The sequence below is a fragment of the Megalops cyprinoides genome, chromosome 13 (assembly GCF_013368585.1).
Source record: "Megalops cyprinoides isolate fMegCyp1 chromosome 13, fMegCyp1.pri, whole genome shotgun sequence".
Taxonomy (NCBI): domain Eukaryota; kingdom Metazoa; phylum Chordata; class Actinopteri; order Elopiformes; family Megalopidae; genus Megalops; species Megalops cyprinoides.
Genome location: NC_050595.1, coordinates 27,940,291 through 27,965,701, shown reverse-complemented (window position 1 = coordinate 27,965,701; position 25,411 = coordinate 27,940,291). Strand labels below are relative to the sequence as shown.

Genomic DNA, 25,411 nt, shown 5'->3' with positions numbered 1-25,411 from the left:
AATGATGCACTGAATGATTAGCGAGACAAAATTTACAACTTAATTAGGGTGTCTAACTGATGTTAGTCAAAATTTTATTGTTACTATCATAAGCTCTGACAAGAGCTGGTACATCAAGGAGAAGTCCCAGCACTACAGCTCTATCACAGTTCCTGTATCAGCTGGCATCGATGAGGACTTTGTTAAAACGGCGATGTGATCGACATAAAGTGAGGAAAGTGCTCCCTGTTGAATTTTTTGTTCTTACAAAAGGAGATGTTTCACAAAATGTCTGAGGCTCACAGGATGGTTACTGACATGGCAGTGAATATATTTGAAGACGAGAACATAATAAAGACTCTTAAGGAAAGTCAATATGACCTGATGCTGACAGACCCGGCCTGGGGTTCAGGTATCTTGGTGGCTCACTATCTTAATATCCCCCTGGTGTACAACGTGCGGTGGGTCACAAGTGGGGAGGCTCATTTCGCTATCACTCCATCACCAATATCCTACATTCCCATGACAGGATCTGGACTGTCAGACAAAATTACTTTTGTTGAGAGGGTCAAAAACATGCTTTTCTATGGGCTCATGCTCTTTCAAGACAGGTTTCTTATCAGGCCCATTTACCAGGCTGTTTGTGACCAGTACCTTGATGCACATGTTGACTTCTATGAGCTTTTACAAGCAGCCGACATCTGGCTCATGAGGGTAGATTTTGTCTTTGAATTCCCACGCCCCACTATGCCTAATGTTGTCTACATGGGTGGATTCCAGTGCAAGCCTTCCAAGCCCCTTCCAGAAGATCTGGAGGAGTTTGTTCAGAGTTCTGCAGAACATGGTGTCATTATCATGTCTTTAGGCACATTTGTTGGTCAGCTGCCACATGATCTAGCTGATGAGATAGCTGTTGCTTTTGCTCAGCTGCATCAGAAGGTCATTTGGAGGCACACAGGGGATAGGCCAGCTACCCTGGACCTGAATGACCTTCTGGGACATCCCAAAACCAGAGTCTTTGTGGCCCATGGGGGAACCCATGGAGTGCTAGAGGCTATTTACCACGATGTTCCAATAGTTGGCCTTCCGCTGATTCTTGATCAGCCTGACAACCTTTCCAGAATGAAAGTGAAGGAAGCAGCAAAAGTAGAGACTCTCCAGGCTGCACCGGGATCAGCCAATGAAACCACTCGACCTCCCCCCACCCCCCCCCATTCTGGATTGAGTTTGTTATGAGACACAAAGGTTCTGCTCACAGAGTCCTATAAGATGCCCTGGTATGTCTACCACTCTGGATGTCATAGCAGTCTTGCTAGCTCTTATGTTACCCATCTTAATCATTACAATTTACAATTTGGCATTTCACATCAATCAGGTTTAGCTGACTTCCTCATAGGCAAAAGATCACAGTAGGAATGCAAATTAATTATTTACAGTACCATGCTCCTGTATATCCTGAAACAATAAAACATAAATCTGCAAACAAAACCTGCAACATAGAGACAAGGTTAGTACAGTTCTATTTTTTTTAATAGAAACCTAACATAAAGGTTACACAATAGGGGACAGGTGGATTCTGAAAAGGTGGGTTTTATTGTTGTTGTTATCAGATACCTGTGCTGTAGGTCGAGCTGTAAAAGAAAAATAAAATATAAATACATTTGTATCCATTTCAATAATGTACTCTAATGTACTGCAGGACTTACCATTGTACAGTAAGCCAAAGATTGGATTTACAAATTGTGATACATTCTGAAAAAAATGTGATGCATTCACAAAAATGAATGTGAGAATATTGCGGACTTGAATTTCAATCAGCTGTACCTGAGTGTTCAATTTTGATTCAATATTTTAATAATACTTTAATGGACATCTGTTGTTCCTCATCTTTATTACAGTCGATATCCATATTATTTCGTTAATTTTAATGTCGTCACCTATTTCTAAACAGATCTGCGCCTGACTCCATGTAGAAATGCAATTGTCTTTCTTCGAGTTCGTTTTTAACCGTGCTTACTAGTTTTGCGATCCACTTCCTCGTTGTGTTCCGTAAACAGTGTAGGAAAAAGGGGGAAGTGGCCAGTTTGTTTCCTAAGATTTTTACTTGCGGGTGCGTGTGAAAACTAAGCAGGCAGTGCTAGGTATACTTTTCTCTATCCGCTGTTCATGTCACTGAACTGGATGGAACACATCGGGAGTTGAGCGCGTAAGTACACATGCAAATTGGCGAACGGTTTTAAATGAGAAAAATGCTTAAAAGTGAAACGTGTGAACTGTTATAGGTGGCTGCAGCTACTTTGAGAAAAGTAAAGAGGTAGCACGAGGTAGTATGTTAACATCATCTCTGGTCTATAAGCGAGGATTGATGATTCTACTCCTGTCTGTCGATTTGCTTAACCAGCTCACTTCTTGCAACAGGTGGCACGTTGTCTCTATTAATATTTAAAATAACGTTTTAAGTCAACAAAAAATCAGATTACCGCACAGATGCGGTCATAGCGAAGTGATGAGGAGCGTCACCATCGTTATGGTATCTACCACGACACTCATAAACAATATAATTATAACGACAAAACAATAATGATGTAGTTACCTTTTGATACTTGTAGTTCATGAGTACGATGTGTCTAGTGTTGACAGCAAAAACTATGGTACGGTAGAGTGACATAAGGGGGAAAAAAATCTAGCACAGAACACAGAACAGACGCACTAAGGAGTCTAAGTGGCATTCATTCAACAAACTGGCTTGCTAAACTAGTTAAGTTACTCCCACATGTACAACGAGGCACCCAGCACGACTTCGAGAACACACACCCTCGATAATAGATTCCAAGCTAAACGCGCTACATATGGTCACGCACTATTTTGGAAGGCTGTATTGTGTAAGCGTTTCAACGTTATTCTACGTTAATTTCTACGTTATGATTCACAGAAGACAGTTCACTGTACGTGCTTCAATAACTTACTGTTGTGTTCTAAAACAGCGAATAAACCGGTTCTTTGAGCCAGGGTATGGCACCTGCCACATTCTTCCATACCAAAAGTAACCTTAAATGTAAGCTGAATGGGCCACTTCGATAAACATCGATAAAGGGAGGGAAGGTTGAACTAAATCTTGCTGCTTGTATTACAATTACCGCTACAGTTACCATCAGAATTAATTTATTGTTTGCTTTTCCCAGTTTTGTAATTGTTGTTGTTTTTTTTTAATATATATATACGATACAGTTGCGAAAATGCATGTCAAAAATGCATGTCAGATAGGGTGTTGTTGCTAGGGTGGTCAATGTGTCGGAGCTGTGAAACGGCTGTCTCTTACGCCTCACAACAAGCACATTACCAAAATAAATAAAAAAAAAAATGGTTTCTTTACACAGCTGTAATGTGTTACTTCAAGATATTCCTAGGGACATCTCCTTGCTTCACAGATGTGCACAAAGAGCAAATCTGGTACAAGGTCAGCTTTCTCTACTACAAGTCTTTAACTGTTCCTTTACAAGAGTTTGACTGTAGAACATAGATATGTTTTTTATTGTTGGAAGTCATATACTATTGCAGTAATATAAAAATTATGTTTGCAATTGAAATGCAAAGTGAATAAGTGCAGCATTATATTTAGGCATTGTTGCCACTTTACAGCAATAACAGTTCTGTAATTTGCTAGAGTTATGATTGAGTCATTGCATGTTGACATATCGCAATTACATTGCACCACTGAATGCCTCCTGGTGTCAGGCTAACCACTTCTATGTCATCTACGACCAGGTTTTACTTGCCATGAAAGTTGCCCATAGTTGTAGAGATATGTGTAGTGTGGAAAATTTCAACAGCTGCTAGGTATAATTTCCAGTTTGATGGTTTTGTATGTCTGTTGAGTAAAAAAAAATCTTTAAAACGTTAAAATAAAAACTTTGTTGTGTGACTCAGTTTCAGACTGTCATTGAGTGGTTGAAGTGGAAATCATATTTGGCAGTAAACATTTAGATCTTTTGGATCATCCTGGCTGAATGGAACATTGGTGGATTTAACTGTGCCAGAAAGAGGGATCCAACACTGCTAGTGGGATCATGTTTACAATGTGAATCTATTATGTGCAAAATTAAAATAATATTTGAAATTAACCATTGTCTTTAATGAATGAAAACCAGTTTTTTGTCAAATGACTGAATGCATTATTTGCAAGAGGATAATGCTTTTTTAAAAAAGATAAATAATATCATATATAACCTTACTTACCAAGCATATGTCAGGTCTGACTACAGACCTTTTGACATCCATGCTCATTGCTGAGATACTTAGCAGATAGTTAAGAACAGCAATGATAACAGCCAATTGCAGGGCGCAATTTGCTAATTACCCATATTCCAATTATTTATTAATCAATCAAGGACTCACATGAAGACAGGGCTTCAAGGTAGGAATTCATGCTGACTGTTAAAGGAGGTGTTCCATGCAAGTAAAATCAGAGATGTATGGCTGGAAACCAAGGCTAGTGAGACAGATATGATAGGGAGGTAGCAAACGATTGGAATGTTGGGCCTTTATTGCCAATTTTCACATTCTTCCCAGTATGAACCAACGATTGTCAAAGATGCCTCATATGTATTTGGTGATTTAAGAGAAAGTAATGGTAAGGACAGAGTCACAGTTGCACTTTGGAAAATATATAAAGACATTTGTTGTCTTTTGATCCGGTCCATCTGATCATATCCAGCCTCCTTATCTCACTATTGGTGGGGGTAGTCACGTTGAGGATGCAGTTCAGTAATACAGTTGAGGATGTAGTTTAAAATACTGTTATGTACACCACAAAATGAAATGTGATTGACAATTCTTAACGATTGATTTATGATGATTACAGCAATAGATGAACATTCATTCCAACTGTTTTATACTGTACCATTTTTACATTTCAGGTCTGAACAGATTCATGTGTATCAAAATGCAGCCCACAGTCTTCTTTCTGACAACTGTTCTGATCCTCACACTGCCTGTTATCCATGGTGGCAAAGTCCTAGTGTTCCCATTGGATGGCAGCCATTGGGTGAACATGAAGGTCCTGATTGAGGAGCTGCATGCTAAGGGCCACAGTGTCACAGTGTTCCGAGCATCAAACAGCTGGTACATCAAGGAGACGTCCCCTATCTACACCTCAATCACAGTCCATGTTGAAGAGAGACATGATGATGAAGAGGTGTACAGCACATTTGTGTCTAGGTTACTGCAGATACAAAGAGAGGGTAGATCTGCATGGACTCGCTTCAGCTTGGACATGCAATTTAGAGATAGTTTTTCACAGTTGAATAAAAACATATGTGAAATGGTCATCCAGATTTTTGAAGATCAGAAGCTGATGCAGTCTCTTCGCAATGCTCAATACGATTTGGTTCTCACTGATCCTGGAGTAGGTGGTGGGGTTTTCATAGCGCACTACCTCAGTCTGCCGCTTGTTTTTAACGCTCGATGGACAGTACACGGAGAAGCTCATTTTGCAATTGCTCCTTCGCCACCATCCTATGTTCCTTTTCCTGTGGCAGAGTTAACAGACAATATGAGTTTTGCTCAAAGGATCCAAAACATGCTTTTTTATATCTTTAGAAATCAACTTTACAAAAACACTGTTGGTCCTCATTACACTGCTTTGGCTCATCGCTACTTTGGCCCTGGGGTAGACTACTTTTCGCTCTTTCAGGCAGCGGACATCTGGCTCATGAGGGTAGATTTTGTCTTTGAATTCCCACGCCCCACTATGCCTAATGTTGTCTACATGGGTGGATTCCAGTGCAAGCCTTCCAAGCCCCTTTCAAAAGATCTGGAGGAGTTTGTTCAGAGTTCCAGAGAGCATGGTGTCATTATCATGTCTTTAGGCACATTAGTAGGTCAGCTGCCACATGATCTAGCTGATGAAATAGCTGCTGCTTTTGCTCAACTGCCTCAGAAGGTCATTTGGAGGTACACAGGTGATAGGCCAGCTACCCTGGGCAACAACACCCGATTGGTGAACTGGATGCCACAGAATGACCTTCTGGGACATCCCAAAACCAGAGTCTTTGTGGCCCATGGGGGAACCAATGGAGTGCTAGAGGCTATTTATCATGGTGTTCCAATAGTTGGCCTTCCCCTGATTCTTGATCAGCCTGATAACCTTTCCAGAATGAAAGTGAAGGGAGCAGCAAAGGTCTTGGATTTTGTCACGTTGGACAGACACATTTTTCTCCAGGCCTTACAGGAAGTGCTCCATGACCCATCCTATAGGATGAACATGCAGAGACTCTCCAGGCTGCACCGGGATCAGCCAATGAAACCACTGGACCTCGCCCTCTTCTGGATTGAGTTTGTTATGAGACACAAAGGTGCCGCTCACCTGCGCACAGAGTCCTATAAGATGCCCTGGTATGTGTACCACTCTGTGGATGTCATAGCAGTCTTGCTAGCTCTTATGTTATTCATCTTAATCATTATCATTGTTGTTATCAGATATCTGTGCTGTAGGTTGTGCTGTAAGAGAAAAATAAAACATGATTAATTGTGAGTGCACTTATTGCACATTTGCTCATTGGTTTTAATATTTATGGAATTAAACAACCATTGTTGTCTACATCTGAATTTGTGTTGATGATTCTTTAAAACACAGTGACACAAAGACCAGAAAATTAGTTATTGTTATATCAACAGTGTAAGAATAAAACATGTTTGAGGAATATTTACAAGTTTATGGTTAGGGCTCCATAATATGACTGACGAAAGGTTAGGGGAAAATGGTACGTGCAATTATCTGTGGCAGTGTGAGGTTAGTGGCTGGGAAATTACAATAATTTGATGTATTTGTTACCTATTTCCTTTGTGGTAATGTTTCTCTCAGAAGTACTGTGTGTACTGTGAGTCAGCATCTGCATAGGTTCTGCCTAACCCTATCAAATGCACTTTTTGTAAGTCACTCTGGATAATAGTGATGTGTTTAAATATAAAATCTGATGAAAAGGAGGGCAGTGGCTCTTTTAAAAATTCACAAAATTAACTTTTCTTATTTATCTAACGCTTGTACTGCATGTGTTTGAGTATCAGAGCATAAACTCCAAAATTATAGATAAAACTAAAAATGTAGTGTAACTGAAGTTATGTGTCAATGCTAAAAGAACTAAAAGTGTAATTCATGCCCAAGAGAGATTAATCATCTTCGGCCCTCTTTCATTTAGCAAAGCTAAAACCCTTGGTTTATTACATTTTGTCCAGACTCCTGTAATATTCTCCTTTTTGACTTGTCTGTGAGACTTTGTAACATGTAGCATGTTCAAAACTAAACTATCAGAGCACCCACCAGCATGTGAGGTTCAAGGAATTTTGAAGCCACCAGTATTTTACTTCTGTGTTTGCTTGCAGCAAGGATTCTCAGATTTATTTCTGCTTTTGAAATATGCAGTAAAGCCTCTGATTTTTTCTAATACTGCTTGCTCAGCTCTTTTTAACCAACTGGTATTTTGCTAAGCTCTGTATTACTGATAGTGAGGTTAGTGGCCACGCAGGCGATATCCTGCCTGGAAATGGTGAAGTTGACGCCAGTGTGAAATGAGCTCATGATTCGTACTTTGATAAAATGGACGTTGACCCTGCTGCACAGTGTGCAAGTGTGTTTACAAAGAAAAAAACAATTCTGTGATCAAAGAGCTCCTTTTCAGTCTGCAGCTCCTGGCCAAGCCATCCTTGGTCAGGTTAAGATTCTTCAATGCCCAATGCGAGATATGACCTCCCCACATCACCCCCACCTTTTGTAGCACCACACAGTTTAATCTACACACATATACTGGAGAAATGTACAGTTAAACACTTTTCATTGATTACAAGAACACAATAATGTGTAATTTGCTACAATGTCTACAATACTATGGCTGGCCAGCTCATGTGCCAATGATGTTCAGTGGTTACACTAGCTTCAGTGGTGGAGGAGAGGCTGTTGTTAGAGGTAAACATTAAAATATGCCACTTTTTGCACTTTTTGTTTGAAAAACATTATACAAGATGTGTCAGAGGGAATCGGGTGGGCTACAATGATTTTTAGCTATTAACTGCCTAGGGGCATGTTTAAACAGCAGATAGTGTATCATAAATGAGTTTATGATTGATGGTAGGAGTGCTGATCCATGGTCAGGTGTCATTAGGAGAATGTAAGAGCACATTTGTACATCAGGAGGGGCCTCCTTGTTTTTTTTCTTTGATGTCGCAGGCTTTGGTGCTGTGATGAGAAAATAAAGATACAAGTTTTGTGATTGATTACAAAATGCTGTTAGCAGGCCCCCTGGTGGCCATGAAGCCCCATGCAGCTGCATACTTCACAGATGCCAGTGTGTGCTGTGTGGAATGGAAGGAGCTGGATCATCCAGCTCCACCCACTTCTGTTGTCATTGGTCAATGCTTACGAACTACTGACATGGTGTTGTTTTTTGGGGCAGGGCTGGATCATACGGAGTAGTTTGAGGAATTCGTTCAGTGTGCTTATTCACACTGCACTGTAGCATTTTCACTGAAATGTGTCCTAATGAAATTAAACCATATATAAAACTTTGCATAATCACATTGGAACCTCAACTGCAAATTTTATATTATGCTCATTTGTCATCATCATTTGTTTAAATTGTAGGCTGTCAAGTCCTAGGTATCTTCATACAGAAAAATAATCAGGCTAACAGAGGAAATTCATTGCTCCCTTAAAAGAACATGAGACAATTCATGTTTAGAATGAACTGGAAATTTAATTATTTATATTTTTATACCTTTATTTACAATTTCTAGAAATCATTTCACTGAAATGTGCCTAAGGATATGGTCCATCCCCCTGTAGAATAACTTTTAAATTATATTCACTACACTGTATTTATATTATATTCATATTATATTTATATTATATTCATATTTATAAACCTACCATGTGCCTGGATGCCCTTGCTGTAAATATCTGTAGCTTGTTTTCTGTGAAAATTCTTGTTCTTGTCTCTCAGTGTCATTGTGTTATGTCGAACTGTTGTATTATCACCGTGGGCCTGAGAGAAACGCAATTTCAATCCTCCGTATGTCCTGTGCATATTGGAGAATTGACAATAAAGTTGACTTTGACTTTGACTTTGTAACTGTTAACAGTAAGTAATCATGGACCTGGATGTATTTTTAAACTAAACTAAAATGACCTAAATGAGGGAATTCACTGTGTCGATAAAGGAGTATTACTGTATAATTTGAGTGGCTATGTACAACAGAGCTGAAGAAAACAATTAGTGGACGGAGTTTGATGGTCCAGCTCCTCCCAAACATCCAGCTCTGCCCCATTCTAGGGGTTGCAATCGGAAGTACTTGCTATTACATCCACTACAGTCAAGTGCCTAGGTGTGTGACAACCGTGCTCAGCTTTTCCTCTCTCCTCTGCTCAAATCTGAAATTTCATAAATCCCGAAAAGTAAAAAAGAAAAAAAAAATCAACATTTCAAAGCCATTTCCAATATTTCAGTGACATCTGAGACATCAGATGTGCTACACAGGCTCCATTGGCAGAGTTATTAGCTGTTTTTGTTGTCAGATTTGTAATTTGTGATGCACTTGAGGTAAATTAGATTTATTGTTGACATTGAAAGGGTTATTGATGCATTGCACAACCACATTACCAATAAGAAGTAAAGATGCTTTTGAATAATCCTGCACGTGTTTTAGAATGTTCTTCCAAAGCTGTATATTTTGGGAAACACGTACATTTCTCTGTGCCATTTCACACAAATGACTGCACAATTGCTGATGATTAGTGCCCTGTATTATAAAGAAGAAAACAGAACAGATTTAATTCCTGCTCACATCTGCCTAAATACCAATTTATTGAAAGCAAACCAAATTACTGTGAGAAATGAGAACCACAATTTCATTATCTGTGTATGACCAAACATGATGTGTAGACTTTGACCTCATCCAGCACAACTGTTTCTGCCCTCAGTCTAGCCCTCTGGAGTCTTTTGGCCATTTGCAGATCTTATCCATTCTCTTCTAGGACATATTTTTTATATATATGCACTCAAATGAAGCTTAATTGAATCCTTAACTCAAGGGTATCCTTTAATAGAATGATAAACTCAATGGGAGATTTACAGGCACACCCTGTCTGTCTGTCTGTCTATCTTTCTGTTCCACTAAGAAATCATTCAACAAAGCTGAACTTTCTCACTCACAAAAACAAAATAAAATTGAGATAAAATGAAAATAAAATATAAATATTTTCTGATGGGATTAGATCATAGAATGGATGGTTACTTCTCTGGATTCAAACTGCTGCTCCCCACAGACGACTGTGTCCTTGGCGTATTCAACCATCACAATATTCTGCGATAAGTTCCTCCGCCGTCCCAAAACATTCACATAAGAGTCACTGGTACACAGAAAGACTAACTCATCCTTCTATGACAACTTTGACAAATGTAACAATTGTAATCTGAATAAGTGGCATTTATTAGTGTGATTATGGGTAGTATACCTTCCCATCTATCTGTATATCTCTGAAGCTTGGTCTCATCATACACAGTATTAAATGTGTCCCTACATTACAGGTTACTATTAAACATGTAACATTTTAATGATGTGACTCTAGCTGAATCCAATGTCATAAACAGCATCTCTCTAACACAAACTGCTCACATGGTACAATGTGAAAAAACTGAAAACCAAAAGCATATTTGTTTGAAAAAAATGACAATGGCACATTTCCTAGCGCATTTTATCACAGTCACCACACCATGTATTATGGAAAACTGCGGAAAGAATTTAAGGATAAACACCAGACAAATGCAATAATAACAAGTGTTAACTGCTTGCATCGCCTCAGTATCCCAGTGAAAATTCAAACGTTTGTTTTCCCATTAATTCATCTTGGGTTGTGAAAATGAAACATTGAGTAAAACTAAAAATGATTATATTATTCAGTCTTTTTATGACATTGTTCAGTATAGCCAAGAGATCCACAGTAGAGGCAGTAGGACATTGTTGTGTTGTCTCCTTAGTGAAATGTAATCATTTTTGAGGGTCTCGGAACAGAGTATTCTTACAGACGTGTGTATATGAATCACATGCAGAACAGCCCTTCTGACTTTTAATTCTCCTTTTCCAGCCACTGTTTAGTTTAGTTATAGCTCCCACAGGGACAGGAAGAAACTCATTTGTGTCTGTCTTTGGGCCACATCTTCCCCGCAAATGAATGTGTCTCTCCATACACGAGATGAAAAATCTTCCACGCGGCTTGTTCTGCTTCCTTTGCAATAAGCTTGGGACGTCCAATCCTGATGTCACCAGACCCTAATAATCCACAGTACCACACTGACTCAGTATTGATTCTGATCCAATAACCCCCGGCTCCTGGGAGCTGAATACATAACAATGTAATATGCTGTCTCTCTCTCTCTGGGCTCCTCGTAATCGCATTTACATCTTGCCAGTATTTCAAAATTCAATTTTCGTGAGGAGGAACAGTATTGATTTCCCCGTGCGATAATGAATTTTCCAGAGGTTACCGTACGCTTAGTCAACTACCGATAATAATGAAGGTTCCAGTCGCATCAGCTCAGATGAATCCAGCCCTTTAATGGAGACGTGCAGGGGAGGGATTGTTTGGTACTCCGGAAGCTTCCGTGCAATTAAAGGACATCGATTCGGCATCTGCACCAATTTTCACATTGTGGAGCTCGTTAAGCAAAGTCCTGGACATCGCTTTCCATTGCAGGTCGCTCAAAGCCAAAACTTGTGTTTGAAACTGGGTTCACCAGCAGCGCACAGTGCTGCATACAGGCTTTCGATTTACAAAATGAAACCACAGACATTAAGCCCTTCTGCGATCACGTTCAAGCGAATCAAGAGAAAAGTGTGCTTTAACATATGGTTATAGAATTGTGAAACCAACAGCTTTGAATATAGAAAAAAGTATTGACCAGAAAAGTCATGCAAAGCTGAAAGAGACCACTGTTGTCCTCTAAGTAAGAGCCCACACTTCTAGTTTACATCCCAAGTAGTAATATATGTGGGGAGAGATCCATCTTACAAGATTGTGTTTTTACTGACCACAAATTTTTACCGACCACAAAAACTTCCCCCACAAAAAACACCTTCATGAAATTACCTTCATAAGAGATGCACTGATGTTGGTGAGTAATCACTGCTCAGTAGAGCTGTCACAACCCAGAAATACTCCTAGCATAATAATAGTGTAAAGCAGCAACAAGCAAGTTGCAACAAGACAGTGACAACAAGACTTGACCACCATGTGTCACTCTCAATGAAAATTCCAAAATAGTGTCATTGAACAGGCATGAGAGGACACTGTTTGCAGTAAGAAACAGTAAGAACCCTGTAGGAAGAAGCCCCTGTGTACAACAGAGAGGAAATTTCCACCATATTTTCTAAATAACTGCCTTGAGATCCATATATATATTCCCTTGCATCGTCTATGACAATATTTTTTTTTTATTGTGCAGCAAAATAAGGAAGTAATTTAAACTCCTTAGGATAATTACGTACAGGACAATCATATGGGATGCATGGGAATATATCAATGGATCTCAAGAAAGACATTTAGAAAATACAGTGGAAATTTTTATTGTGCAGCAACTTTTTAATTGCGAACCTTTTGCCAAAACCCATTGACATCAACTGCCAAAAAACCCCAACAACAACAATTAGCTACTACAGTGCCCAAAATTGCTCCTGATGTGTTCAGACATCACAATGGTTCCATATCCCATGGAAAATAATCCCATTAAAATAATGAAAATGTTTATATTAATTACATTAATGCCATATTATTACAGCAAAGAAATGCTTATATCATGCACACATCATAAACATATGAGCTGATTGTTATGCAAGATGAAAATCAATGGTAAAAAATAATGACATTTCAGTCAGCTGTCATCCTAGTTAAAAAAGGAAAAGAAACTATTAGAACATATCCCAAATCGTGTATTTAATTTACTTTTTTTTACAACAAATACATCAGAAATTTAAGAGATCAAATGCTGTACAATCCCTGAACTGACCAGATTATAATCTCTAAGCAAACAAGTTAAAGTCCTGCTAAATATAGTTTTGTTGCTCATTTTTTGGCTTCAAAGGGGCTCTTGGAGCATGTAGCAGTAGATTATGTCACGAGACGAGTTTATCCAAGAGAGGGGAAGAAGAAGATAAGTGAGCTCTGATTCCCCTTGCCTTTCATTTTTAAACTTAGACACAGAGCTGCTGCTTGAAGTGTATGGGCCTGCATCACTGGGGAGACATCAGTGGGAAACTGTACACTATACAAGACAACATACAGTTTACACTTAAATGTAGGACAGTGTGGAGCAGGGTTTAACAATCCAGTCCAGCTTTTTTGCTCTCAGACAGCACACTGCCTCCAGCCAGCAGCCTCAATGAGACTCCTTCACATGTAACACTGATTGGCCGATTGAAGCTCACCTCTACAACAAAGCCAGCCTGTTTACTGAAGCTCACCTCTAAAACAAAGCCAACCTGTTTACCGGACTTTGGAGGGTAATTGGGTTAATTCTTTCACAGCCCCCCACTGGTTCTAAAAACTAACTGCACACCAGAATATTGGGTCTAGTTATTGGACAGTCAGTCTGTGTTATATGTCCTCTCCCAGCAGGAGAGGCTGGAGGAAGAGGCCTGCTGTTCCCAGAATGCACACCAGAATGAAGACCCACAGGAAGATTCTGTCGATCACCATGGCAACGTACTTCCAGTCATCTTGCACCTGAAACAAAATGTAGGCAAGAAGAGAATATGCAATCATGTTATTTTTACACATACGTGCATTACTGTACTGTAGAAATGTGTTCTAACTAAAGGGAGCAGACACTTTAAAACTTCGTAGATGTATGCAAGCAGAAGGCATGATCATCTTTTTGTGATCTAACTCACAGCAGCTCTGTAGGTTATTGTATACTGCGTGAGTGGTTGTAAGACCAAGCGATTTCCCAGAAACAGAAACCACTCTGGAGTCAAAGGTCCTGTACTAACCTCCTTGGCCTCGTTCTGTAGCCTCATGTTCTCCGCGATGTACTTCACACTTTCGATGGCCTCCCTCACCTCAGGAGACAGGGTGGTCAGGGACAACAGCCCACCGTCCAGGGACTCCGAGCTGGAGCAGGGGCTGCCGTCCCCCGCTGCGACTCCGCCTCCACCGCCAACCCCGCCTCCCCCGCTGATGGTCCCAATCCCGCCCCCGAGTCCGCCCCCCTCCGCCGGCAGCTTGCCGGACCTCTGGCGCCAGCAGCAGTTGCAGCGGCCCTCTCGGCAGAGGAAGCCGGAGCCGGCCATGCCCGCGTCGCTGTTCAGGTTGTTGAGGTTGGAGAGCTCGGTGCTGATGAGCAGCCTCTGGCGCGGGTGGAGTGCTGCCGAGTTCAGCGCCTGCTGCTTGTGGGCCGGCAGGACGCTGGCGGCGTGCACGGCGCACGGCGGTGCCGGCAGGCCCCCGTGGGCCGAGGCCGCCAGCCTCTCGGGGTCCCTCTCGGGCCGCGTCATGAACATCACCCGGGGCAGGAGCCCCAGGAAGACGCTGCGCACCCAGCGCGGCATGGTGTGCGTCTTGGGCGTACGGTAGTGGACGTTGAGCACGAAGACGGTGATGACGATGGAGAGCGTGACGAAGATCATGGTGAAGAGCAGGTACTCGCCGATCAGCGGGATGACCAGCGAGGTGGACGGGATGGTCTCGGTGATGACCAGCAGGAACACGGTCAGGGAGAGCAACACCGAGATGCACAGGGTGACCTTCTCTCCACAGTCCGAGGGCAGGTAGAAGACCAGCACGGTCAGGAAGGAGATGAGCAGGCAGGGGATGATCATGTTGATGGTGTAGAAGAGCGGGAGGCGGCGGATGTAGAGTGAGTAGGTGATGTCCGGGTAGATCTCCTCGCAGCAGTTGTACTTGATGTCGTGCTTGTAGCCTGGTGCGTCGATGATCATCCACTCCCCGCTCTCCCAGAAGTCCTTCAGGTTGATGGTGGAGCCGATCAGGACCAGGTCAATCTTGGCCTTGTCATAGGTCCAGGAGCCGAACTTCATGGTGCAGTTCTGGTAGTCGAAGGGGAAGTAGGTGACGTCGATCTTGCAGGAGCTCTTGAAGATGGCTGGCGGGATCCAGGTGACGTCACCGTTGTAGCGCAGCAGGGCTTTGGTCTTATCATCCACCTGGAAGTCCCCCACAGCACTGCAGGCACAAAACAGATATGACAAACAGCTAATAAGGGTACATTCAAGAATATATATCCAGGATGACCAGGAGCATTATGCTGCTTAAGTCCTGCTGAAAGGACTGTTAAGGACTGGTTTGGGAGTGTTGTTAGCCTGGACTGACACTGTTGCTCATTCAACTTGAATGTTATATTGTGCTCAAGGTCACTCTGGATAACAGCATCTGCTAAATGAATGTAATGATATGTAATATCATGTAATGTGGCTAAGCAGGACATGTGCCTCTCAATGGACTTACTTATTGTAGAGAACAATGTCAGGCTTCCAGATGCGATTGGATGGCACTCGGATAAACTCCACCCCTCCATACTCCTTGGGATCCCATTTCAGTTTGTAATCATTCCAGATCTGAAGAGATCGAGAGAGTCGATGGTTATTTTTTGGTTTGCGATTAGACTGAAAAAATTGCTATTCTCCAGGAATAAAAGAAATATTTTTTATTAGCCTGGGCTTCCAGGTTAATAAAAAAATATTTTTTAGCTGTCATAGGACATTATTCATTCAATTCTATGATCACTGAGCTGATAGTGCTGTGCATTGTGCAGTGTGATTAGGCTGAATAGAGGCACAGATAGAACATCATTCCAACATCCACTGGAGCCACTTGCAGCATGTTCTCCTCTGTGTTGTCTTGAGGAACCTATTTGTTAAGTGAAATGGAAACAGATGGCATCTGAAAAAGCTGACTGGAAGTGAAACGGAAATCAATCTGCCCCTCTGACAATCTCATGTGCCTTTTAAATCAGTCTGCTCTCGGGAAGAGCAAATGGAAGGTATCTGAGTGCAGAGCAGCCTCAATTACCAGCCCTGTGTCAGGCCTGCCTCGTTCAGCCAGCGTTACACGTGTCTGTTGACAATCACATGCTTAGCTGAGGAAAGTGTGCATGCACAATCCCCACCTGCACGGAGGAGCATTGCCTCTTGCCCATTTAATGGGAAATGCCCCCTGCATGATGATTGGGCGGGTAAGTTGCCCTCCAGTTTTTGGTTGGGTTTCATTTGCGAATACACTATCTCAGTTTGACACCAGGCCTGACACATGGCTGGCAAATAAGGCTAAAACAAGACAGTCCATCATAAAAACTACATCACAGGGGACTATGGTGTTGCAGGGATAGGCTCCCTCAGCCAGGCTATGCTGAGGAGAGAGGGGCCTGCTGAGGCATAAACCGACACAACATGAATCACTCAACTTTACACGCAGAGGTTTTACAGGGCATGTGGAAAGACATTTTTATGTGCTGATGACAGTATCATTGCTCCACGGTGGTTTGCTTCTGTGACCTTTCTATGGTGCCTTTTATGGAGTGGTGGAACTCTCAGCTCCTACCTTGTATATCTTGCCATTATCAATGCCTTCTTACTGTACTTTCTACTCTGAGGTGAATGCTTAACAAGTCCATCTCCTCTTATTCATTTATTGGTTGATGCAGACCTTTTTTAGCACACTCAAGCAGCTAGTCCTACAACAGTCCATGCAATGTGTACTGAGAAGCAAGTTAAAATCAGGTCAAACAAAAATATGAATTAAAAGGTGCTAACATTAAACAGTTCCCTGTACAGACACAGAATTAAAATCTGACATTCGTCTACATTGCTTACATTGAAACATCAGCCATACTGTCCATATTTCAACTGTTAACCCTACAACCTCACAGAATAGAATTCAGGGTCAGAGAATTTTCGAACAATGTCGTAAAAATATGTTTCTCAACAACTCTGGATGTCTGTTCCACCAACCAGTTTCCCTGAATCCAAAGTCTCTCTGGTCCTTTACTTCCAGAAACAAATGCACAGCATCTCTGGCAACTGCATCAGCCAAGATATGCTACACTTTTTGTCATAAATTCAGACAACATTTCTGGACCTCTATCAAACAGGAGTTAAGGCTCACAAGAGATAAAAGGAAATATCTCCCGAGACATTGAATAGTGTAGTCTTTTTGTACCAGTCTTTTCAGACCAGTACAATATCTGAGACTGAACCCCAGGCTGTGGGATTGTGCTGGTCATTCAGACAGGTAACAGTATATTTGTTCTACAGTTTTATCTCCCATGTGCATTCACATCATATACGTGTCACTTTTTCTGCTCTCAGCTAATCATATCTGCAAGCAATCCTGTGAAACATGAATCCTGTGCCTCAGACTAGCTGTTTTTGCTGTGCATTTCTGTCTGTCTCCACCAAAAAAATCAACCCTTGATGTATCACCTAGCTTATCTGTGGTCATTTCTCTGAGTTGACCAGTAGATGGCAGTATATAAAACAGTAATGAGAGTACCTCTGTGGCCATTGATATTCATATGGAAGCCATTAATGCATGAGACCTTGAAACCATGTACAGTCCATTTCCCTCTGAATATGTTCATTACTATGGACATCACGAAGAGTATCGTGTTGTTAATGTACAACGTGATAAAGCCGACCGGCACTGCATGCTGCATTTATTACTGCAACCTAATGGGAAATCTTCACACCTGATTGATAGGCCTTAGATGAGACATAGAGATGCCTGGTGTACTTTAGTTTTAATATTTATGAATTCCACTGTTTTTATAATAAGTAGGATTAATTTCGAATACAAGTGGTTCACTGACTGATTGGTCTGTAGAGGTCTCTGAGGACACTGATGAGTCATAAGTTTCAAATGTGGGGAAAATAGAGAAGTGGATTAGAGAAGCATTAGAAATCAATCTTCACCTAAAAACCAGTGAATTCAGGAAGTATCTGCTCAGCACTTCTGCACTGTACTGGCTACAAGAGGTCGGATCAATGCTTTTAAAAGCTTTCTGCATGTGAATTATTAAAGGCTCAAAACTCTCCAGTAGGATTCGAGCACAGTCTCATTCCCTGAAAACTCCTGGCCTACTTGCAAAGTCACAAATGTTCAAAATAAAGGTCAAACTTACGTGTCTCAGCCACAGGTTGGTCTCCATGATCTGATTAACTTCATCCTGGAAACAGAAAAGTGCTTGTTTTCATTTTCAAGACGACAAACAGCCAGGTAGGAAGGACGTGGCAAGCATGAACCAGATGAATTTCAGAAATTTCCTTTGAAGCACGTTCTCGAAAGAGGCCAATCTTCCCGCAGCACCAAGAATGGAACATTCCTGTGTCTGGCCTTTGCTTTTTTTCAATGTAACAGGAGGGCGAGAGCTAGCGGACTCTGAAAGCAACACCTGAGCCCCCTAACCCAGTGGCACACAACTCGTGAGGCCTGGGGGCCACGGGCTTATGTCCCAGTATTTGAGAGAGCAGCTCGGGACCCCCAGGGCTTAGCCGACGCCTGCTCTATGCGCGCGCTCCCTCTCTCAGCCAATGCGGGCGCGGCTGGGGTTCGGAGGGAGGTCTGGGCGCCGTGGGCCGTGAGTGAAGCGATCTCATGAGCGAGCGCACAGCATCAACCATCCATGTGCTCTGCGCCGCCGGCAGGCCTGCCAGGTCCCCGCCCGGGCCAGGCTGCCCACGGTCCTCTCAGGTGGGGGGAGGACATGGACGCAGAGGGCTTCACCCTCGTGTAAGGAGGGCCGAGAGGAGAGGGAGGAGCTGGGCTGGCTAACGCGAGCCGGTCTCAAAGGGTCTGTAATAGAGGGCCATCTGCATCTGGAATAATGGCCCGAGCCATCCGAGAAATTGGACTATTGATATCTGAAATGAGCCGGCGCTGTAATGCACGCAGGCGGAGGCCTCCCGGTCGAAGAGGGGGCTTGGAAGGGGGCGGTGCGGGGCGTAAATAACTGTCATCAATCAAAACAGGAAGCGCTTGCCTGCCAGATCAGCTGAGGTCAGGGGGAAGTTATAAATATTTGCCAGGCCCACATCGCTGTTGAAAATGAGCTTGTTTGGATATCAGCCCGGTTTCTTGGGACGAAAAATCTCCTCTTAAGGCATTTATCTGAACCTGGAGAGATGCGTAGCGGAAACTTAATATATATTAACAAGTTTATATTTCATAGGCATCCCGTTTCGCAAGTGACGTCCATGCTGTCTAATTAGAGCAAGAGTTCTTGCTCTTTTTTTTTTTTTTAAACACCAGAATGGAGCATTGCAAGCATTGTTGTAGTTCTGTTTACAGGTAACTTATTGTAATTTACAGTGAGGAGAGTCATTCGGTAATGTTTCTAGTTTTCTCTTCTTGAAGCATTACACTGTCTACAGTTATGATCCTTAAGGATTCATATGATTCTGTTAAAATGATTGTGTTTAATGCCTTTCCGAAACTGAAGTACAGTACTCACCTTCTAAACAAGCCCTCTCATGTGCCTCTAGTACCTGCCAACATCTAATATCTAGAGCTGCATCCTTGATGCCAGTTTAAACTCTGGAGAAATCTTAATTTAAATATATGCTGCATATCACAACAAGAGTCTTATTGTGCCCAGAGGCCCTGCAGCATTTGCCACAATAACATAATGAACATTTTGACTTTTGTGAGCATTACAGCTTAATGACAGCTATCCTCTTTGGGGCATTCTGAGTTAAGTGGAACTACAGCATGTCTTCTCCTTCAGATGTGACACAGCCAAAATGTTGCATTAAAACTGCAAGCGATTATGTGAAGTGTCTCTGACTGAGTGACAGGAGGCTATCATTGCGGGGACGTCTGAAGTGCCGAAGCCAGAGAGCTGACATCTCCCATCTTCCCTTGCCTGACCGCACATGCCTGCTCAAGCATCCTCGCCCACGTTCACTGCGGCAAGTACCTCCGAGCCCAGGCTCAGTCTCATATGTTGTGTTGCATATGAGCGTCTCCTATGATTCTCTGCTTTGGAACTATAAATAAAACTATAAACTATGAATAAAATCTCCCGTGTTTGATTCAAGTGCTCTGGACCATGATCCAGCCACATCTGCATAGCTCCCCAAAATCAAATCTCACCAGATTACAGATCACCCCGCATCTCTCCAGTGATCAAAGCTCTCCACTGCAACGCCTGCCCCTATCGCATGTGGGGCTCCGTCACCACAAATCAGTGCATATTCATTTACGGAGACTCACTGCTTCTGTGTGAAGAGCTCAATGGTTTATTTACGTAATGACTTGTTCTTTGCTGCCACGGCCACAGCTCTTATCTGACACACTCTGTGATGTACGGCGCTGTCCGAGGACGGCAGTCACTCACGCCCGGGAGAGGACAGGTAAACGAGGGGATGGAGCCTGACGCGTCGGAGAGAGAGAGCGGGATCGCTCCCGCGCACTTACCACCTTCACCAGCTGGGACATGGACACCTCGAACTGCACGATGACCGGGTCGGAGACGTTCTCCACCGGTCGGATGTACTGGTTGTACTTGGAAAAGATGACCGAGAACAGCCTGTGCTCTGCCTCAGAGCACATCCCTCCTGCAAAACAGGTGGGAAGGTTATCACAAAGGAAGCCAAGCGCTAATCGTTTAAGGTGCTAAGTCAGAGTGCTTTGCCTTCAGAAGAAATGGGTGCTTCCTGCCCACTCATAATTTTGCTGTCATTTCTGTTCTCTCCCTGATAACAGTGAAAGTCCCCATAATATCACGGAAGGTCCCTGTAAGGTTGAAGTTTGGTTTCCATAAAATGGAGTGGAATGAATGTTCACAGAATAGCACTAGAATGTTTCCAATCAGACATATTGCTGCAGGAACAATCCCTTAAGAGCTACATTCAGTTGTCACAAATGGTTAATTCACCAAAGAAATTGTTTAATGTTCGGAGCAACACAAAGTGTCATCATTGTAATGATGTGTTACCCGTAACTTTCTTAAAACCATATATTATAACAATATGGCATCTCTCTGGTCCTCTGTACTCTCTGCTTTGTAGTGTATGTATGTTGCCTGAAACGTGGGAAAATTTTCCAAAGCGCCGTTGCCAAATATTTCACACCACTAAACGAAAGAGTTACTTCTGTGCTTTTATGTTCCTGCCTTAGCTATACCTTTTCTTCCCCCCAAAATATTTGCAATTATCTGGTCGCCATTGTTACCCTCACAGAAAGGGTTCGGATCAAATATTTGAATGCCATATTTCACGTCAGGTTTACTTGCGTGCCAAAGCATTAGGCTGTTACGCTCGCTCCATAAAACGCACGCTGAGCTCTGAGCAACAAAAAACCGTTCAACCGAATGTCTGTGAACTCAGATCGTGCTATACAGGGTAACAACCTGGTTATAATTAAAAGAAACGCGTCAGTAACGCGTTATGCTCGTCAGTTTTCAGCGCACGTTTGAACAGAATCAGAAATTGCTCACAAAGCCATATTCACGGATGTTTCATAGTTGCCTAAAAGTGAACAGAACATACAGCAAATGTTCAACTGAGCCTATAGCCTGTATGTGCTTATTATACTTATCATTCTTTCCTTGAAAACTAGCGTCTTCAGAAACAGCGGTGAGCTGTCCCTAACTTCGTATGATTTCAACAGCCGTTTCATTACAACTAACAACAAGGACTGATGAACATTATACATTACAAAACGCAACTGCAAACTGTGTGCATGTATTGTATTTATTTTGGATATCTGTGGGGAATGGATGAAAGTGGACATTTCATATATTTGTATAATTGACGTCTTTCGTAACACAATCGTTGTTTTTAATATACCAAAAATGTTTCCACATGTTACACAACTGTACCACGAAAAAAGCGGCTACCACATCAAGCACGTTTTAAAAAAGAACGTCTGTTTTAAAATCACGTACATGTCATTCTAAAGTAATAATAAATTTTGATTTATTTCAAGCAAACGGTTACCTCAATTACAAGCATTAAATGTATGGCGTCATTTAATGGCTATTATTGTTATTTTCTTGGAGAATTGGTTTGGTAAAGCAGCAACAAGTTCGGAGCGCTTCGTATCTGTTATAGTTCGCTTTGTATGCGACTCAAAACCAGCAGGCGCGGCACAAGTATAACTCGGGAAGATGATCTCTACTCACCCGACAGAAGGAAAAGAAGGGAAGAACAGACGTGGAAAAGCATCAGATATTGATACTGAGTTTTCATCGTAGTGTCCTTAGAACTTTCTCAGAAAATAATCCTTGATTTGGTCAGGGTACGGGCGAATGAAAGGTGGACACGCGGAGAGAGAGAATTTGGGAGTAGAGAGAAGGTGACGATAGGCGATGGACGAAAGGAAACATACTGAGAGCTCGGGGTGAGGGTAGGGAAGAGGCGGAGGGTGAGAGACCAGGGAAGTCAATTACACATTGGGACCGCCCGGACACTGACGGCAAGAGAGCGCGTTGGGCAATTACAGCAACTGGAGTCCTTTTTATATCGAAATGTTTACACAAAGAAAATTGTGATTTTATTTGTATTTATTATCAGTGGGGAATTGAAAACCACGAAAGAGAAGGTTGTTCTTCAGACTAGAAGACAAATGATTAAAATACACTTGATTATTATATGACGTTGTAACAACAGCAACAGCGAATGACGAAGTAGTCGTATATACTAGATTATAGTACTTTTGATGTTATACGCTGCGTAAAAGATCATTTAAATCAATAAGAACACTCGTTTCAACGCCTGCCAGCTATTCAGTACCATGGACAGCTACAATCAGAGTACAAATGCTTGCTGTCATGTCAGCCCTCATCAATCGAATATGAAGGGCTCTTGAAATATAACGTATCGAAAAGAAGCCATTCTTATCACAAATCACCCAATGTTTCTTATTTAGAATGAATGACAAATCCAGGGTGGCATTTTTAAAGTTATATTGTCACTATATGAACAAAAAGATCATTCCCTTAATTCCCATTCCTTTATGACGACAACTTATCAAATAAATAGACACTGCACCTACAAGCTACACTTCGATGCAGTTGGATACAAAATTACTGAGGTAACATTCAAATTGGCAGCAGGGAAATAAATGAGAATGTCAGAATGTATTCCTTGCTTCTGTGCTCTGTGGACATTTAGGCATCTATAACCTGTGAAGCAATGCGTACCGCAGGTTAAAAATAATGTTCTGGAGTTTTGCAATTTAGAGGTTTTTTTCTTGCTTTAAAATGAACTTGCTCAAAAAAAAAAACAAAGAATAACAGCTTGAGCTAAAAGATCTGTAGGCAAAACCCTTCAGGTATTGCACTGATGTATTATGGTGGAATATAAGTGCTTAAGAGTTAATATCAAACAAGACATGTGGACTTTCCACTCTGGTAACCTACAGACCACTTATGTGTAATTTTCATATTTGCTGTATTTGTTTATTTTCATTGGCCATGCATGTGCATTCTTTACTTTATGGTAAACAACATGTCATCAGATGGCCTTGCTTGCAATATCACATTTCCACAACCTGGTTATAACGCTGTATTTCTATTGTGATAAAGATGCAATGCCATCTTGTGTCAATGTAATAATCAATCTATAGCAGCTAATTAGGTGACAATCTTTGTGATGAAAAATTAAATGCTTCTTTATAGCTGTCATCATCTCAGTCAACTTTTGTAATATATCCACTCCACTCTTTGGTAGAGTGCAGTAGTTTTACATTGGCAGCGAGGTGTTTCACTAGAGTAAGCCTGATACCATATGGTGAAGTTTCATTTTAGTACAGATGGAATTCATTCACGCTAAGCACTTCATTCAGTCATGTGCAGATTGGGTATCCTGGGCTGTTACACTGATAAGCTTACCCATCTATGACCTTACAGCATGGAGCAGCAAAACAAATTATGTTTCTCTCAGCATTATTTCTCTGTCTGTGGTAGAACTATAGCTGTGATGCTGTCTGTGCTCTCTTTCAGGGCTCTTAGTTAGAAACCTATTGAGAGGGTTTACTGCTGACAGGGTGAAACTATGAGAAGGACATGACTGCAGACAGACAGACTTGTCCATAAAGGTTGTTTGATAGGTATGATGTCCCCCAAGCCTAACCCTATCTGTATGGCCAGATCAGTCTCTGTCAGTCCTGATTCTTCTGGATCTGTATTTGTGCTAATTTTAGTTCTGAGCTTAGGCCACACGTCTGATTGGCATTTCCATCAACTTACATGGCAATGCCTCTTCAGCTTTATCATCTGTCACCAAATCATCACATCCAATACCTTTTGAAAGCCTATAAACATAGTTCACAATGGCGAGGATTACATTAGGTTACATTCAAATGAAACAAAGTTTGTGTTTCACCACAAAGGGAGGGTGGATGAGGGTCAGAATTTCCTTCCATGACATGTGTGTCCAAACTTATACACAGATGGAAAGACTCAAAGTTTTCAATCAAAAAAGATACTCCACATCTAAATCTGTACCTGCAGACTTTAACTTTGGCCACTAATTCACAATTTGGAAAAAGACTGCTAATTAAAAATATCTACCACTCAATTGCCTCAAAAGGCAACTAAAATAATTAGTCACAAAATCCTAAGTCAGTTTATTAGCCTACAAGCTATATTCATTTTACTGTGACTATTTCCTCAATACAACATAGTTCAGAGTTTTATAGGAAAGCTTGTATATCTCCCCCATTCAGAGAAAACTGAGCAAGAAAGGAGTGAGAGGCTTTTGATCCAATTGGACCCCAGATCTGCAATTTAAACAGCACACTTAGAGCCTTCTGGAAGTTTCCACAACCCTGCAAAGGTAAGCAGAATGAGTAACTGGTTATATGGGGGAGTGGGCTTGAAGATGTCTCAGTGTCTCATTAATCATGTTGAACACAATCCAAACAGCATGCCAATAACACTTCTGAGACATATGTAAAAAGTTGAGGCTAATGAAATCCAATCATACAGAGTGTTTCAAAACCCAGCCACATTTTGAACGCTTTCTTCAATTGCCTCCAAATGTCCAGCGCTTAAGCGACTCATAATGACACACTGAAGGAAATAAACTGAATAAATTCTTTAAAAATTTTTTTTAAATTATATTCTTTGTCTATAAATGGGCTTTGAAAAAAACTGTAAAAATGTGGTTTCCCGCATATAAGTTACAATGCCGTACAGCATGTCTATGGCATTGTACCATTGTCTTCTTTCATGCGGTACCAGGACAATGGTTTTGAAGCAATAGCAGCTTAGACGAAGAAGAAAATGCACAAACATTGCAAAAATACCTCTTCACTGTAAAAGGCATTAGCTAAACAAATTACATTCAAGGTAATTGATGATAACCATGATTAATTAGATGAGTTACTGATTCAGAGCTATAAGCCCTAAAACAATTAACCAATTAATTT

General features: G+C 41.6%; 2 protein-coding genes and 1 pseudogene across 2 annotated transcripts; 2 read left to right on the top strand and 1 right to left on the bottom strand.

The window, feature by feature from the left end:
• The first annotated feature begins 297 nt into the window (after window positions 1-297).
• On the top strand, window positions 298-1,952 carry LOC118787715 (annotated as a pseudogene).
• Window positions 1,953-2,093: 141 nt separating this feature from the next.
• On the top strand, window positions 2,094-6,505 carry LOC118787778 (UDP-glucuronosyltransferase 2A1-like). The gene is made up of 2 exons (XM_036543450.1): window positions 2,094-2,185; window positions 4,896-6,505. The coding sequence occupies exon 2, from the start codon at window positions 4,910-4,912 to the stop codon at window positions 6,503-6,505; it is 1,596 nt and encodes a 531-aa protein (XP_036399343.1). The 5' UTR covers window positions 2,094-2,185; window positions 4,896-4,909.
• Window positions 6,506-13,618: 7,113 nt separating this feature from the next.
• Window positions 13,619-22,182, bottom strand: chrna3 (cholinergic receptor, nicotinic, alpha 3). The gene is made up of 6 exons (XM_036543447.1): window positions 22,161-22,182; window positions 20,453-20,592; window positions 18,159-18,203; window positions 15,488-15,597; window positions 14,014-15,205; window positions 13,619-13,747 (listed from the first exon to the last, which is right to left on the bottom strand). Exons 2-6 carry the CDS (start codon window positions 20,585-20,587, stop codon window positions 13,619-13,621), a joined length of 1,611 nt encoding a protein of 536 aa, XP_036399340.1. The 5' UTR covers window positions 20,588-20,592; window positions 22,161-22,182.
• Between the last annotated feature and the right edge of the window lie 3,229 nt (window positions 22,183-25,411).

Coding starts and splice junctions, on each gene's coding strand:
- chrna3 (XM_036543447.1), bottom strand. CDS start 20,587: ATGTGCTCTGAGGCAGAGCACAGGCTGTTCTCGGTCATCTTTTCCAAG. Junction 18,204..20,452: donor TGTCCCAGCTGGTGAAGGTG/GTAAGTGCGCGG, acceptor TTCTGTTTCCAG/GATGAAGTTAATCAGATCAT. Junction 13,748..14,013: donor TACAGAACGAGGCCAAGGAG/GTTAGTACAGGA, acceptor ATTTTGTTTCAG/GTGCAAGATGACTGGAAGTA.
- LOC118787778 (XM_036543450.1), top strand. CDS start 4,910: ATGTGTATCAAAATGCAGCCCACAGTCTTCTTTCTGACAACTGTTCTG.